The 17,452-nt window shown below is 43.7% G+C and overlaps 1 protein-coding gene across 2 annotated transcripts; it reads right to left on the reverse strand.

Moving 5' to 3' along the window:
• Positions 1–526: 526 nt before the first annotated feature.
• Positions 527–14,517, reverse strand: Tmco5a (transmembrane and coiled-coil domains 5A). Of its 2 annotated transcripts, XM_057781909.1 has the most exons (11): positions 14,483–14,517; positions 13,450–13,599; positions 12,912–13,035; positions 11,404–11,454; positions 10,655–10,726; positions 7,136–7,192; positions 6,571–6,630; positions 6,083–6,147; positions 5,041–5,098; positions 2,898–2,938; positions 527–725 (listed from the first exon to the last, which is right to left on the reverse strand). In XM_057781909.1, exons 1-11 carry the CDS (start codon positions 14,515–14,517, stop codon positions 527–529), a joined length of 912 nt encoding a protein of 303 aa, XP_057637892.1. The 2 variants fall into 2 exon arrangements, with proteins under 2 accessions (XP_057637892.1, XP_057637893.1); XM_057781910.1 differs by lacking the exon at positions 6,571–6,630.
• Between the last annotated feature and the right edge of the window lie 2,935 nt (positions 14,518–17,452).

A 17,452-nucleotide genomic window follows, 5' to 3' on the forward strand; every position in this document is an offset into this window, starting at 1 on the left:
AGAGAGGGCTTTCCTATAGTGCCTCTGCCCATCTCGAGCTCCTGGTCTTCCTGCCCTGTCCCTGAGTATCTGATGGGACAGGTGGGACAGCACAGCCCAGCGTGTTGATGGATACACCCTCTAGGTCAGTGGACACTGCTTTCGATTCTGATAGAAGATCAACTCTTGAGTCATGTATTGTGTGGAGGTCTTCTGCATTTCAGGGATACCGGTCATTAGATTTTGGAGATTCACAGAACTCATTGGTCAGTTCTAACTTTACAAGTATCTATAGAATTCTGAAATTAGCCAGGTTTATCAGCACAGTGTACCGTTCATTCATTTTATCCACTCATCCAGAGATTCATTGACAGAGTTCTTTACTGGGCAAGGCTAATCTTGAAAAAGTAACACGGAGACAAATGATCACCAAGCAGGCCAGCACCAGGGGGAGAACTGAGGAATACCTCTACCCTCCACAATCTTGCCACCTCCCGTCTCCAAGCCTGTGTCCCTCTTGCCTTCTGCTGCCTATGGACACTTGGGGTCAGTGCGGTAACATGTCTCCTGTCTCAAGTGTGAGGGACGGGAAGAGGAAGCATCGCAGCTTCCACAAGACGTTCCTGCTCAGGATCTTGGGCAGCGCGTTGATGAGGAGGTCGGGGTTTATAAAGCTTAAATGGAAGATCAGGTAACCCAGCAGTCTGATGAAAAACAGTGTGGTAAACAAGAGGGGGCGGAAAACCCTGAAAGAGAAATCCCAGAAACTGTTAATTGGGGGTTACGAAACCCAGGAGAGAATAGAAACGCAGACCTGAGAGCCCCTGACATTTCCGTACACCGCCGTCATTCCCTAACACCCCCGTTTGCCTACTCAATTATTCCTTCCATACACTATTTTATTTTATTTTCGTTGTGCCATTTATCACCATGAGACTTCATTTTGTTCCCTTAGCTTTTTTTCCAATTATTTTCCAAAGTAGTTAGCTGCCTCTAAGTATGCATGTCTGTGGGCTCCCAACTCCGCCAGCACAATTTTATCAGATGCTTAGATTTTGCCAGTCAAACAGTTATAAAATAAGAACTCATTTGGCCTCAATTCCCATTTCCATGATGAAGAACACTGAAGCTGAACAGTAGTCCCTAGGCGAGTTGGTCTCACGTGTTTCCTTCCTCTTGCCCATTTACCTCTTAGGTAGGTAGTTTGTGCTTGTTGACTTACAGGAACTCTTTATGTATTGTGGATGTAGACACCTCTCCATCGTATGTGATGATCTACACCCTCCCACCTTTATAACGTCCTCTGGTTCTCAGGTGTCAGAGAACAAATACTCCTAATTTTAATAGGAGCTTGTCTGTCACCCTTTTATTTATCTAGAATCAATGTTTGAGTGTGATGGCATATGTTTGTAGCTCTGGCACTTGGGAGGCGAGGCAGGAAGGTTATGAATGGGAAACCATCAGAGTGAACTCCTGTTTCAAAAGGCTAAGCAGAAAAATAAAAGGAAGTCTAGAGAGGTACTCCCATTTTTCTATTCAAAGTCCTTGTAGGTTTTCTAAGTATCTGCAAGCTCATTCTTAGGTAGCCCTTCATGCATGTACTGCAGTGTGGGGGGCCTAATGGGTCACTGCTAAGGAATTAAACATGCATGTACCGCATGCATGCCCTTCATGCATGTACTGCAGTGTGGGGGGGCCTAATGGGTCACTGTTAAGGAATTAAACATGCATGTACCGCATGCATGCCCTTCATGCATGTACTGCAGTGTGGGGGACCTAATGGGTCACTGCTAAGGAATTAAACATGCATGTACTGCATGCATGCCCTTCATGCATGTACTGCAGTGTGGGGGACCTAATGGGTCACTGCTAAGGAATTAAACATGCATGTACTGTATGCATGTACTTCATGCATGTACTGCATGCATGTACTGCATGCATGTACTGCAGTGTGGAGGACTTAATTTGTCACTGCTAAGGAATTAAACATGGCAGCAAACAGAGCGAATCTTGCTGAGCTTTGGTGTTATGGCTTAGAGGGCGGCCTGGGGTTCTGGGAGCACTCTGCTCATTGTTTCAGGGATGTCCTAGCTAGGGACACAGGAACATGTAATACTTCATGTATGTGGTAGGAAAGTGTGTTCTCTTTAAGCAAACTTCCCAGGTGATCGGAGTTGACTTTTAAGTACCAATAATTTTAACTGTCCTGATGAGACGCTTTGTAAACCCCATTTCACACCACTTTGAATATGTTTCTTTATGTCTTCTTAAGTGGATCACATGGGACATAATTTGGCCTTTTCCTGCACGTGGAAAGGGCTTACTGAATACTATTTGTTCCTTGCTGTCACGGTGTCTCCCTCAGGACTAATATGTACTCAGGTGTTCAATCTGGAATCCTTCTTCATTGAAAAAGTTTAAAAATTGTATTCTGTGCTGGACACTAATTAGGGGTTTCTTTCCCCAGATGTTTCCTGTTTAACAGGTCTGCTGTTAGACAGTGGTGCAATTCCATCCAGGGGTTCGGTCCCCCCACTTCCTGTCTATCGTAGCTACCGGGAAACTGTGCAACAAGCTACTTCAAACCACAAAAGGGAGTCAGGGAGTAAAGTGAGAGCTACTTCGTCTTGATTGAGGGAGAAGACTTCTGGTCCTCGTCACAGCTAAGCTGCTAACTCTGACACTGCAGAGCTGAGTTTATCAGTCGCCTCTGGGTCGCAAGTCTCATAGCGTTAGAACTGTGATACACAGCCAGTGATACTAGTCTGCTGATGTGTGTGTTTGCATGCACGTGTGCACGCATGTGTGTGTGCAAACGTGTGTGTATCAGGTTCTTCTTGTTTATATTTTGCCCTATGCCAGCATAGATCCTGGCGCCTCAGCTTTTCAGGAAGTTTACTGGAAGAGGCCTGGCTTACCTTTTACTGAATCTCAAAGCCTTTTTGGCGATGGCGCCACCCTGGAAGAAATACCAACAGTAAATAAGCAATTTCTGGAAGTTGCCAGATAACATTAGCGACCAGCGGTTGAATGTTTATTTACATAAATCTGACAAATTCTTGATATCCACACAAACACATGTAATTTTCAAAGATGAAAGTTACTTTGTTTTAAAGATTTATTTTGTTTCTTTTTAAACTTCTGTCTATGTGTGGATATGTATATGTAGGTTTGGGTGTTCATGGTGGCCAGAAGATGTGTCAAACCCCCTAGAGCTTGGCCTTCCAGATGGTTTTGAACTGAATGACTTGGGTGGGTGCTGAGAACTGAACTTGGGTCCTCTGCAAGGACAGAAAGCTGAGCCATCTTTTCGGCCTTGGTTTTTACACACACACACACACACACACACACACACACACACACACACACACACCACACATACACGAAACTGATATAAACTAGAGAAAGATAATTATTAATGAGGAAATATTATAGCTGTTAAATGACCGACAAGCTGGTGCCTCTGAGCCCACATTTCCAGCTCTTTAAATTGCTCATTTGCCTTCTACTTAGCCAAGGGGGAATTTATAGCCCATGGAAGTCATACAGACATGTTCTAATAGAGAAGTTTCAAAAAGAGTAATCTCAAAATGAGGCTTTCTGGATTTCTTTCTTTTCTTTTCTTTCTTTCTTTTTTTTTTGATTTTTTCCTTCTATTTTCTTTTATTTTTCTTTTTCGAGACAAGGTTTCTCTGCCCTACCTGTTCTGGAACTTCCTCTGTAGACCAGGCTGACCTCAAACTCACAGAGATCCACCTGCTTCTGCCTCCTAAGTACTGGGATTAAAAGTATGCGCCACCACTTGCCTGGCAGGATTTTTTTGATGTCTCGCTCCCAAAATATTTTCTCAACTCTTTTATTGCCTTTATAAAGTCTCTTTGATATCAAGAGTGAGAGAAGTTTTGCCCACATTTTGAAGCCAATAGAACTGGAATCAGAAACCGGAAATGGGTTCTGTAGCCTGAGGATGCTGGAGGGTCCTGGTAGGTGCTCAGGGCACCTACCTCTTGGGCAGCCTTTCCTGCATGAAGGAATTTAAACATCGCTGGCCAGTGGACCCTCATGGGATTATATGGGCTTTGGGAAGACAAATCTGTTTTTCTCTGATGGTTGCTAAGAAAGAGTTCACCGATAGACTTCTGAGATTGTATAGGACATGTGAGCGTGGTTCAACAGAAACAAGTATCTGGTGAATCCCAGGACCATAGTAATAGTCTCTCTTATGGAAAGAGATGGCCTTTTGTTTCTGAGATTCAAAACCAAACAAACGGCACTGAGTTCAATACCCAGCAACCGCATGGTGGTTCACAACCGTCTATAGTGGGATCTGATGCCCTCTTCTGGCCTGCAGGTGTTTGTGCAGATAGAGCACTCATATATACATAAAATAAATAAATCTTAAAGCGAACATACAAACAAAGCCCCATTTATCTTGACTACATGAAAACTTCATTGATGGTCAACCTTGGCCTTAAGGCCAGTGTAACCCAGTACGCCTGTTGGCGTGAGACAGCGAGAAGGCTGAAAGGACTGGTAACCTCCTTCCGAAAAGGTCTGCGATTTCAGACCAAGCTTGGCTTGTGAGCTGGTGACTTCATGATGCTGACTACGAGCAGACACTGAAGTGGGACCTACACAAGTCTGACTTCCCGTGTTTTAACTTGCAGAACTACTGCAGCCACACGCTGTTAGACACCTGGTGCCCCGTGTTGTGGAAGAGTCAAGACTGTGCTGGGAGGAACAGAGAGCATTTTGTGATTATAGGAGAGAAAGGGTGTGTGCTGTGTCTACCTCCTCTATACAGTAATTCATGTTCCGTTAATGTTTCTTCCAGCTTTCGAATGGAACTCTTCCGTCTTAGGTTAGCTTTTGAGACTCTGTCTTTTGAGTGGGTAAAAACGGGAACAGACAATTGCTCCTTTGCATCTTGGTTGGGGGTGGGTAGACTTGCAAATGTTTGCAAAGGGCAGTGAGAAAACTGGGCATCTATTTGGTGACTCACAGTTCCTAGAAACTCCCTTGGTAGGCGAAGGCACTGAGCAGAAGGAGTGGAATTCTTACCTTATTAGCTAGGCGGTTAGTCTTTTCTCTCGCAGAATCCATGCTTAATACTTTTGATCTAGGAAGAAAAGGAACCATAAAAGAGATTGAGCAAAGTATTCAAATATTCATAACATAGAGGACGGTTATTTAAAAGGCGCCTTATCCCATACTGTCGCCATTACCTATAGTTGTTTAAATAAATTTAAACAGAAAGTCAGCTCCTTAAACACATTACCCATTTCCAAGTACTCAGAAGTCAGTCAGTGGTGGATAGAGGCCTCCAATAGGAGGCATAGAAAGATCTACCAGAAAACTCTGTTCCAGAACCTCAGCTTAACAATGAGGTCCCAGTCTAATGTCCAACAAGCATCTAGAAAGACCAGAGGGTTTTCTTCAGGATCAAGAGCCTCCATGTCCTAGGACCTGGCTTCTGGAGAAAAGGCTGCCATTTGTAAGTGGCTGATTTAGAGGATTAAGCAGTTTTGGCTTCCTGTTGTTGAGCCAAAGACTCCCCGGAAATTTAATAAACAGAAATGCATATTCATTAAGACTAGCTCCCGAAGAGGGTGAAGGGATGGAGACAAGGCTCGTTGTTTTGGTTCTGTGCTCCATTCTCTTGAGAAGGAGAGAAAGGGCCGTGACCTTTCTAGTTTTCAGTGTTCAGCGCTCAGTAGAGTTCTAAGTTTTGGAACACATCTCGTCAGTGCCTCCAGGGGTGTGACTCATGACTCTAGCATGACTGGGATTTTATAGTCAGAACTGAGGAAGCCGATGGTTTGAAGTTCATCCTGTGATCAGTAAGGACTACCCCAAGTACCAAGAATTTCAGACACCAGCACTTTTTAAAATGCGTGCTTATGCTCTTAATATTAACTCAAATGATAATGTAACCGTGGGATAAAGTTATGGAGACGTGTTTCTGTAGTCTTTTAAGACTGTGATTCTAATGAGAGCACAAAAGGAGGGGCTCCTCCCGTTCTAGAGGGGACCTGGGCAGAGTTGACTTCGAAGCTGAGAAGGGGTTACCACCAAACCAGCATGTCCCTCCGTCAATGCTCACACTTCTCTTTCAAGGAATCCGGTCTCTAGCTCTTCTTCTATTCTCTTTAATGCTTCCTGGTACTTCTTTAAAGAGAATTGAAGGGAGCCACAGTTACTATTTGGGCACTTAACGATTTTTCTAAACATACAAGCACTTTTCACCAGACTATACAATGAATACTTGGTATTCCCACAGCCACTCAACCCACTGACCTTCTCTCCCCTTACTCCTCAGTGGTGGATAGGTTCCCAAGAGTAACTGGGGTGAGACACGGAGACATGCTTGTTATTAATTTAAGGACACAGACACTGAGATGGCCTACCAGCAGTTACCAAGAATCAAGGAGCAGTAGGGTGATATGTGCCAGGGATTGATGACCATACAGTTTCTCCCTAGTACCATACTGAGATAATTTTTTTCTAGGTAATTATTCCTTGGGCAGCCTGGCTCCGTTTCATCCTGCCCATGAACAATCCCTTTTCTGTCCCTTGCATCAGAAGCTGTACCTTTATGCAGAGAGCTTGATCTTCGCAGAGCTGAGACACAAACATATAGTCTTCCATTATCTGGAAACCAAAGTGGAATCTTAAAATTTTCTCAGTTTACTGCGGTGAGAGCAGAAGTACCTATGTCCCCCCGCCCCTGTTTCTAGACCCACAATGTAAACTTTTGCTGTATGTATTAATTCATTTCATTTTTGAGCACAAATAAATCATATTTTATAGTCCAAAAGGGAATTATTTCAGGAAATTTGGAAAAGAAGTATATACAAGTATGTGTTAGACACAGGTGTTGGGGTATGTTTTGTAAAAATGTTCAATTGAAGAAAACATAGAGGATTGGGTTTATCTTCTTAAAAACAAACAAACAAACCACTGTTTAGACCCATTCTGGTCCTGAGTCTGGAAGCTGATGAATCATCAGTCTTTTGAGGGATACACTAGGTTGCTCTCTCTCTCTCTCCTCTCTCTCTTCTCTCTCTCTCTCTCTCTCTCTCTCTCTCTCTCTCTCTCTCTCTCTGTGTGTGTGTTATGTTTCTCCTTGGGAAGAACTTTGAAGTCCTGCTCTTACCTTGCTAAGTTCCTTTTCTTGGTCTTCACAGGAAGATTCCAACTGTTGTAACTTAACCTGTTGAAAGAAAAGGATCAAAAGCCTTCACAGATGAAAATACACAAGGCAGGCACAGCATCTCAGAGATGCTCTGCTGGCTCTTGACGCATCCGTTTACCATCCATGGGGGCCTTACAGCATCCAGAGCTTTGTGGCTGAACAGAATTCTCTGCATGGAGCCTTCATCTTTTAATTTTGCCTCTGAATTATATAGTTTTAAAATGGATTTTCTCAAAAATTATGAGTCCTGAAGAACTTGCCCCTCCCTCTTTTTTGGAGATAGCATTTCTCTGTGTAGGCCTTGCTGTCCTGAAACTAGCTCTGCAGTTAGTTTGGTCCAGGACTTTTGCTCAGTATTTTATCCTTCACTGTATTCTTTCTGTAGTATGAATAATAAAAACCTAGAGAGAGATATTGGGATTCAAGCTGAAGATCAGAAAAGTAAAGCAACCAAGCCACTAGAGAGCTCTTACTTTTGAAATCTTCAGACAGAAAAGAGAGCCAGTTCCTGTCTCATCTGCCTTCTGTTCCTCTCTAGTGCTGGGATTAAGGGTGTGCACCACCACCGCCTGCCCTCTCTGGCTAACTAGTTATAGTGCGGCTGCCGGGATTAAAGGTGTGGCCACCACTGCCTGGCCTGTATGACTGACTAGTGTGATTAGTTTTGCACTCTAATCTTCAGCTTTATTTATTAAAATACAAATAAAATATCACTATACTTTCTTCCCTGTTTTATCTCCTTAACTATTTGGAGAACACTCTTTTTTTTTTTTTTTTTTTTGGTTTTTCGAGACAGGGTTTCTCTGTGGCTTTGGAGCCTGTCCTGGAACTAGCTCTTGTAGACCAGGCTGGTCTCGAACTCACAGAGATCCACCTGCCTCTGCCTCCCGAGTGCTGGGATTAAAGGCGTGCACCACCACCGCCCGGCCTTGGAGAACACTCTTTTATATTGGCCACTATAATAAACTAACACACACACACACTCACTCTCTCTGTGGAGAGCAAAGATTGGTAAGCCCTTTGTCTCCATGAGGAGCTTTCATTATGGTTGGGGACATAACAAAAAAGTCATTACTATAATGGTCTATGTAAGAAAAGGCACTAAAACCAGAACGTGAGCAGCAGTGTGTTAGAGGTGTGGGAGGGTGATGTGAGAGAGAGGTGGCTGGAAAGGCCTCTGTAGTGAGATGATGCTTGAGGGGAGGCCTACATAATAAATCTTAGCCTGATAGAAAGTTGGAAGAAATGTGTTTTATGCGGAAGTTATTGAGAAGGCTAAGGTCAGGAAGTAGGTGCACATTTGGTGACCATGAGCAGGTAGATGTGTACGGCAGATAGAACAGGTAGGAAAGGCAACTAAATAGCCTGGATTATGGGTCCTCGTAGCTTCTAGAAGGACTTCTAGAACCCTGTAGCTCTCGTCCCGTGGGTTATGACCTCTTTAAAGGTGTCGAATGACCCTTTCACGGGGTTGCTTATACCCATCTGCCTATCAGGTATTTATATTATGATTCACGATAATACAGTTATGAAACAGCAACAACATAATTCAATGGTTAAGGTCACCACAACGTGAGGAACTGTATTCAGGAGTCAAGAGTATTAGGAAGGTTAAGAAATATTTCCATAGAGTTCTGAAGGAGTTGTCTAGGTTGTATTATAGGACCCTGGAGATCGTAGATGGAGTTTGGATGTTTATTCTGATTACAGCGTGAATCTGGGGAGGGGGCGGGGAACAAAGTCAATTTGTTATTTGAAAAAAACAATTTTCTCCTGGTATAGAAAATGGATGGTTTAGGAGTAAAATGAGAAGCCAAGAGAATAGTGTCGGAGGCTATTTAAACTGCCTGTGTCCTGGTGACTTTAGAAGCAGGGAGTAACAGGATAACAGAGGGAGAGGAGGGTTGCATTTGGGGTATGTGTTGGAGGCAGAGCAGAATCGCCCCACTTCTATACTTGGCTTTATTTTCCTTCTTCCGTCCAGATGCTATGATCTGACACCTGCGCTCTGCACAGTTACTTCTCCCTGCAGCTAATGACACCAAGGCCAGTCATCCAGATGCTCCGAGAGCTGTTCCTTCAGGCCAGGGGTGTGTATCATAAGGTTGGGGAGCAGATACCTCCTTCAGCGGCTGGCCTGAGTCCTACCATGCCAGGGGAAAAGAAGCAAAAGAGATGCTGTGCATCACGCAATAATTAAACCAGAATGCACCGGAACAGACAGCTCCCAGGCCTAGTGACATTTTATAACAAAGGGTGGTGGTAGTTCTTACAAAGGCTGAGAAGCTGACAGCCGCCACCGCCAGACCCCATGTGTTTCCTATTGGTTATGGCTGGGTTATCTGCAGCAAAACTTGTTCTGCAAAAGGAAGGGTCTCTGGAGAATACCGATCTCTTGACTGCTTAGCCAGCAAGCACAGTCAGGGTCTTTTTTGTTTTGTTTTGTTTTTTAAACCCTTTCTGGTCTTATCTCCAACTTCTTCCTGATGCAGCCTCAGACCCACCATTTCCTTCTTCCCTAGATGCTTTCTACAGGAGCACAGTCAAGCAGGTTTGCTTGCTGACTTTGGACTGCCTGTGTGTGTGGCCCCCAGTGGTCTCTAGTACTAAACTGGTCAGCAGAAGATGGGATATGAATTCTATATCCTTGCTCTCTGTTTGCTACCTTCAGCATCTCCATTTCTTCAGAGGCTTCAAATAGTTTTGGTTTTTAAATGCATAGGGAAGTTGGATTAGGACAAAGATGTGATTCTAGAAAAAAAAATGTCAAGAGAATTTTATCTGCTTTCTCAGTAAAAAAAAAAAAGTCTCCAACTCTTGTACTTTTGATTAGATAAGCTTGTGGTTGGTTTTGGATCCTTAGATCTGGAACATAATTAGAGAAATGCTTCACATTCACGATGTGTTTATAAAATGAGATCATTAAATAATTTAGGGTCTAATGAATAAGCCCTTTTTGGATTGCAATAAATAAATATATCTTATTTGACCTTCAGATGACAATACCGATCCTAGGTGTGCCTCTATGCATAACTTCAGGCAGGCTTCTAAGTAACAACTTCAGAATTGCTAGATAACTCTGTGAGCATTCAGATAGCAAAAGGAGGAAAGAATCTTCCATATGCACCATCTCATCTGTCCTCAAGCAGACACTGCGAGAGAGCCATGAAACAGCCTAACCACATGTTTAGATTAAGTACCGGAGCCAGCGTTTAGATGGGGGACTTCACTCCCTCAATAGTTTGAACTCATATATGCTCCGTTCTTCCAGACAGAAGACAGAATAGAATCTGCTGCAGAGAGAAACTGTTGAGTAAGGGCTGAGGAAAGTGATGAAGACCTCAGTGACTTTGGCTATGTCAAGTCGGATAAAGGCCAAAGCACAGAGAATTTGCAGCGCCTGCAATGATTGTGTCCAACCGGTCAGCTGTTTTCCTGGCCATGCGGTTCACACTCACTCTCCGTTGCTTTGGCACTTACCTTGGACTCTTCTTGGGTTATTTTTGGATCATCTTGTTCACACTTGACTATCTTTTGTGATTTCCATGCAAGCTACAGTTTCAAATAAAAAAAACACATTTCAAATATGGACATAAATGAAACAACTGATACTCATAAAAATAATCTGAGAGGAAAGATATCCTCTGGTGTGTATGGGTAAGAGTCAGGGCTATGTGAAAACTTCAAGGACATGATCTTTGGAAGATCCTTGATGTCCTATGTAGCCAACTTTATTCTACGTGTCTCTTCTTGTCATGTGACCTAGTCAGGGCAAGCAAATACTTCTTTCTAGCCCCAATTCAAGTTGGGCTACACAGGGTTTCAGGGTGACTCAGAGGGGGTATCAGTTCTCTGTAATATGAAGAGGGGTGAAGAGGAAATCTTTGGGGATTAAGGGTAGTTGTGTGTGAGCTACAGTCTCAGTTGAAGGTACAGTTAACTTCTCGTTAAGGTTCTGGCTAAGCACTTCAACAGAGTGTCTATTAGAATCTATTGACTTGTGATAGAAAGGAGAACTAGTGAGATCCTTAAACACCTCATCCACTGCTCCTTCCACTCCACGTTTACAGAAATATTCATGGCTTTTTGACATGAGCCTTAGGCTCAGGAGAATGGATCAGAGAGTGGGATCCATGCCAAGCTGAAGCCTTTTTGACACTTTCCTTATCTTGCCTCTTTGAGAATAACAGTGCTGTGGAGGTACTGAGGACCACAGAGCCCCATCCTACCTTCCTCTGAAGTTCTGAGATGCTGTGAACCAGAGCCTCATTCTTCCTCTCCTGGAGAGAGAAAGGACCAGAGTGTAAGTCTGGAATCACAGTAACATTGACTACTTCTATTCGGTTGGTATTCCCATTTCATCAAACAGCGTTTCCTTGCACAAGTTTGGGCTTATTTGAACAACGTAAGTTGTAAGGAGATCTTGAAATCAAATCATAGGTGAAATAATCAGTAGCATACAAGGGATATAGATATTTATGATCCCAGCACTAAATATTACCCAAGAAACCCTACTCTCCCCAATTCCCTCCCATGCACGGACATAGTCTTTCTATGCAAAAGAATTGCTTAAAAGCCTCCTCCCTGAGGACTAGGTTTCTTGGTACCAGAAGGCTCCATGGAAGCTTCCAAATGAGGGAAGCAACCACCAACAGTCTATCCATCTGTGCTTTCTGTGAATCACACCACCAATCAGCATGGCAGGATAGCTCCAAAGGTTCAGTCGTGACACTTACACTTTGGTGGTAGCTCTCTAATTGAACTCAAGACTTGCTCAGCCAAAGGGAAATCACGCCAGGTACAGAAACCTAGCCAAATACCCAGGGCTAGTGAAGGCATGGATCTTGAGAGAGAGTTGAGCACCCCTTTGCTAAACCAGCACGATCATCTTCTAAATGTTTGTCTTTCTACCCACAGACAAGTGTAGTCCTTTCCCTAAATCAAGGAAGCTTCTCTACGAAACAGAGGGCATTATAAAACAACAACAACAACAACAACCAAAACCCACCAAAATGCAGAAGTTTGAACCTAGTCCCATCTGATATATCTTTAAAACAATTCCTGCACCTAAGGCTCGGGGATCTTGTCAAGAAGGAGGAGCAAAAATTGTAATAGCCAGAAGAACAAGAACGTTTTTGTGAGGTTGTGTCTTTCAGAAATGTCAGAAGCTACACATGTAACATCTCAACAACATGGATATCTAAATATGACTTGAAGGGGGATGACACCAAGAGACACACTAATGTCAATGAGGCCCTCGACCCTACACAATATTACAGTCTGCTAAGAAATACTGGAGAGAAACCGTTTCACCCAGAAAAGAGCACACTGATTAGTCATCCAATACCAAATGGTCAGCCTTGGAAAAATGCATCCAAGTAACGAGATACGGACTGAGCAGGTTATATTTATGTATTTAGTAATATCCACACACATATATGTGACAACAATTATGAAAAGAGCGCAGAGTGGAATGTATGTAAGGGCTGGCAGGGAGGGAAGGGAAGAGGGAAATGATGTAATTATAATTTAAAAAACATTGACAAAAGAAGGAAAATATGCTAACTATATGCTTATATTGACTTTATATTGAAATGATATTTCAGCTATGTGGGATTCAAGACCTCATCAAGTTAGGATTTAAAAAGACTAGCTTAGCTGAAGGGGGGCCATGCTCTATGGTGCACATATGGCCAGGATGATGTCATGGACTCGCTTTCTCCAGTGTCATGCTCACAAGTCTGGCTGTTTCTTCCTCCAGCTCCTGCAGAACCCGTTCTCTTTCCATCACAGCGTAGTTTTCCTTCTCCCAGTCCTCATCTTCTGCAGGGTCTCTAGTCTGGGTGATCTCACTCTCCAGCCTGGATGACGCAGGGGTAAAATGGAAGGAATTGTGATGAACAGGTTCAGAAGTGGTAAAATCAGGGGTTGACGACTACATGTGCATCTCAGGGTGGAAATACTTCTTTCCCAGGTCTACAGACTCAGGCTGTTTCCAAGTCATAAAAAAAGAACAACCTTATACCAGGCCAAACACTCCAGTGTTCTTCAACTCAAGGAAAGCTCAGCCTAATTTTTTAAGTAAGTGTATTTTTAAGCTTGCTGTGTCTGAATGTCCTAGCTGGGGGGAACCATCACGGAGCGAAGGATAGTTGTTTGCTACATGGGATAGAGTTCTCTACAGAAAGTAGAGAAGTTGAGGATTTTTTTCCTCTTCCTGTCACCGCCCCTCTTCTTTCAGGTTGAGAACTTCCATCATGAAACTTTAGACTGACCTCTGGATTTCATTTTCTTTTTCTTGTATTTTGAGAAGAAGTTCCTGGTTGGCCTCATCAATTCTCTGCATATCCCTTTCAAGATCCATGTTCAAACTGATAATGTTCTTCTTGGATTGGGCCAATCTTAAGATTTCCATCTTTTCTGACCTATAGGCACAGCCCCCCAAATGAACAAGGGTTGGTTGTCTCAAGAGCAAAAACTCACCAGGTTAGGTGGGCTCTCTAGAAGAAAGGTGATTCATCCGCTGGGAGCATGCACACAACTTAATCACACCCTAAACTGTCTCAGTAATTCTCAACCCAGCGAGGGCCATCTTGAGATGCACCTCCATTCTGATTTCAAGAGAAGCTTCACTTCCTTAAATAGCCTCGTGCTGGAGAGAACTGTTTCCCATGGCAACCTTTTCCTAAATTGTTCTCGAAACATGCTTATGCAATACACTTTTGTTGACTATTTTTATCTAGGCGCCTGCTTCATCACTTCTGAGTGAGTCTGCTTTATTCAGAGACAGAAGTTTCTACTACCATAATAGGGCTTCACTCCTTCCACCCATGGTTCCCCTTCTCTTTGATTTCTGATTATAATGTTTGAGATTCTCATATGAGGGCCATTTCAGTGACTACATACTTATATTCCAGGAATGTCATTCAAGAGCACAGATGTCTGTTTTGAAAATAACAACTGAATGAAATGATAACTTTAGGAAGAGTACTGAAGTCAAGGGAGGCCCACACTAAACTTTTACTAGCCTGGAAAAGATTTCATTGACTTGTCTTTGGAGTTCTTAATTGGGAATAGGGTAGTATTGCCCAAGGATTTTGTTTTGAGAGACATGAAGCATGGCATTGGAAAATATCATGGCTTGGGTGGGGAATTTATAGTGGTGACCACTCCCTGTAGGAGTGGAATGCTTGGGAGATGGGTTGAGGGGGGAGGAAGGAGAGGTGGCTAGAAGGTAGAGAAGGTATGGCCAGCGACCTGCCTCACACCTGATGCCTGGATGCAGCCTTTGTAGTCTCTGTTACTTACTCGTAATCTAGCTGACTTTCCTTCTGTTCTTCCATTGTAGACGCCTGAAATGTCAGCAGAGATATGGTTATGGACTGCAGAAATGGGCCCATTAATCTCCCAAATAGAAAGTCAATGAACTGGTTCTCTCCCTTCAGAGCCCCTTGGCTGGATATGACAAAACCCTCAGCTTTTTCTGAAGCTCCTCCTCTGACTCTGCATCAGGAAGTAAGGGTGCAGAGATCCACTAGAAAATTCCATAAGCTGTCTCGCAAGCAAACACACCTAGAGGCTGTTTGCCATAATAATGCGAGTTGGAAACCTAGACAAAATACTAGGAAGAAACAGAGGTACTAAGTTTTTCTCAAGTCATCTTTCTTTCTGACCAGCAGCTCTCTTAAAGGTCTCAGGATACAGATGTAGGGGCATCGCTGCCCTGGAAAGTTATGGGCTGTTCTCTAGTTCTCTAGCCCCCACTGCAAACTGGGTGGGAAGTGTGTCAATGCCAATCAGGGATGAGATAAGGAAGGGGAAGACAACTCCCTCTCTGCCCTCTAGCTGCTTCCCCAAACTTTACCTCCCTTCTATTGATGTGCTGTGGCTTCCTAATCCTGCCCTAGTCAATTAGCTTCTGGAAGACTCTCATCTCTTCCCAGTGGAACCAGAATTTCACAACCTTCCATGGGGTTATGACTCCACAATTGACATAGGATGGTCAGGGCGCCGTGTCACAGTGGTGCTGATAACAGGCTCTTGTTAATCTTTAAGAAGTCAGAACCTCTATAGATGTGTGGGCTCTGTGGCGAAGTCTGCCCTAAGCAGGGACAATCTTCAGGGAATCTTGTTTCTAGAAAGTATGAGGGGACAGCCTTTCTAATCATGTCTCTCTGATAAATAGGGCTTGCTTCTTCCCCAAGTGGGAAGAAGATGGGAAATTTGATCTTGTGGCCACAGTGATGCTGTCATATGACCAACTGATGATCCATTTGTCCTATGGGTATTGAAGAGTAAAAGTGCCAGTGTCTTCAAGAGGGAATGAGCCAATTCAAGCATAGAGTTGACATGCTGAGGTGTGTGTGTGTGTGTGTGTAGGGGGTTATATTGATTTTATTTCATATGAAAAAAGAATGGGAATGTTATGCCCAAACGCCAACAAAGGAGACCGAGTCCCATATGTAAAAGCAAAGAGCCTTTATTTTAATCAAGTTTGCAAACTCGGTCTCTCTGCATGTCCAATGTATTGAAATATCTGGAGAGCCCCGAGTTCAATTAGAATTGAGTTTTTATAATAAATAGTAAAGGTGGGGGTAAGGGGGCTCTGAGGTTCAGAACCCCTGATTGGCCGACATTCGTCTAGGGGTGTCCTGGTGAGGTGCACTGGCATGTGATCCTATCTACAGCGGTTCCTTTGAATGGTCTGCTCTTGGGTGGGTGGGAGTTGGGTGATCTCAGCTTGTGGTGTTTTCCTGCTACCAGGTATTGCTTCAGAGTAAACTACAGAGACTCAAGCCTCTTATTTAAATTTACTGATGGCCAGAGTCCCAGGTGATAATGGTTGGAAGTAAAGAACTTCCTTTGGGTGACCTGCCCAGACTTAGATTATCATGGCTGGCCCCCACAGGCCCCCATAGGGAAAACATGAGCAGGTGAAGGGAATGAGGGAAGGCATCCAGTGTGTGACAAAGGGAGAATATGACAGTTTTAAATTAGGTGGCGCAGAGAAAGCCATGGAGTCTCCTCATGTTTGAAAGCAGTGTGTTGGTGTGTGAAGAGGTTTGATGGACAAGAGGAGAACTTGGGGTGTGCTGAGATAACTGCAGAGTCCAGCAGGTCTAGCAATACCAGCAAGGGACACCAAGGCCCAGTTTTGCCTGCAGAGGCTTATTGGTCCATGCAGGCTTGCTACGGTGAGAGTTTCGGAGATTAAGAGCCCCAGCCATAAAACAGAAATTACAAGAGATTTTAACGTTCGTTGACAATGGCCGTGATTGTCTTGGATTAGTCCCACAATGTCTTCTTTTGCAAGCTTTAAGGGAAAAATCATTCACAGAAAATAAAAAATACTCGTTGTCTATACTGGAACACGTATGTGTGTGTGTGTGTGTGTGTGCGTGCATGTCAGCTCTTACTGTGTGAGACCAGACAAACTGAGGCCGAAAAAGATTCCATTTTTGTTCTGGGATCCTTTGGGACTTCGAACTTCACCCCAACCCCTGAGAAAAGCCAGGAGCCGTGAGGGGAAGTATTAGTTAATGGAAAACCCTAGATACACAAAACTCCTGACTGCCATCCATACCCCCACCCGTGGTTACACAAAAGATGTTCACCACCTAACTTCCCTTGTCGATTGAGTAACAATGGACTAATCAGATAAGTTTCCAGATAGCCCCTGTGGTTAGCAAAGGGCCAGCAGATGTCCAGAGGAAGTGACCAGGGGACAGTTACTATGGGAGAACAAACCCCCTTAGGCAAGGACAGCCTATCAGAGAAAAACAGCTGAACTTTACCTAACCTTTGGCCAATTGTGATACAGACAAGCAACTTTGTACTTTGAAACTGTAATCTTGGGACTGACTGCTTTGTGGATTTTGTCTTTAAAAATCCCTTACCATAGTAGCTGAGGTCCTCTTCCCTCCATCTGCCACGTCAGACTGTGAGGAAGGGGACCAGTGTTAGACAATATATAATAAACGAGACCTTGCTTTTGCATTTGCAAGAGTGTGGCTCCGTGGTGATCTTCTTTGGGGTCTCAGGACTTAGGCACAGCCACAGCTGATAACTTCCAGGGTGGCAGCCACAGAAACCTGTCAGGTTTCAGGTCTCTCCTCAGAGGAGACCACCTTGAGGTGATTTGTGAGCCAGGCCGACTTCTTAACATACTGAAGTTTCTAGCAAACTATTTGTAAAATTAACGACCTCTGATGACCCCCATTACCATCTCCTGAAAGAAGGCTTCTCATTGCTTTATGAAGCTGTACACAGAAGAGTAAT

This window comes from Chionomys nivalis, chromosome 9 (genome assembly GCF_950005125.1).
Source record: "Chionomys nivalis chromosome 9, mChiNiv1.1, whole genome shotgun sequence".
NCBI classification, from domain to species: Eukaryota; Metazoa; Chordata; class Mammalia; order Rodentia; family Cricetidae; genus Chionomys; species Chionomys nivalis.

Coding starts and splice junctions, on each gene's coding strand:
- Tmco5a (XM_057781909.1), bottom strand. CDS start 14,517: ATGGAAGAACAGAAGGAAAGTCAGCTAGATTACGA. Junction 13,036..13,449: donor AAAGAAAATGAAATCCAGAG/GTCAGTCTAAAG, acceptor TGCGTCATCCAG/GCTGGAGAGTGAGATCACCC. Junction 11,455..12,911: donor AGGAAGAAACAGCCAGACTT/GTGAGCATGACA, acceptor TTCTCTCTCCAG/GAGAGGAAGAATGAGGCTCT.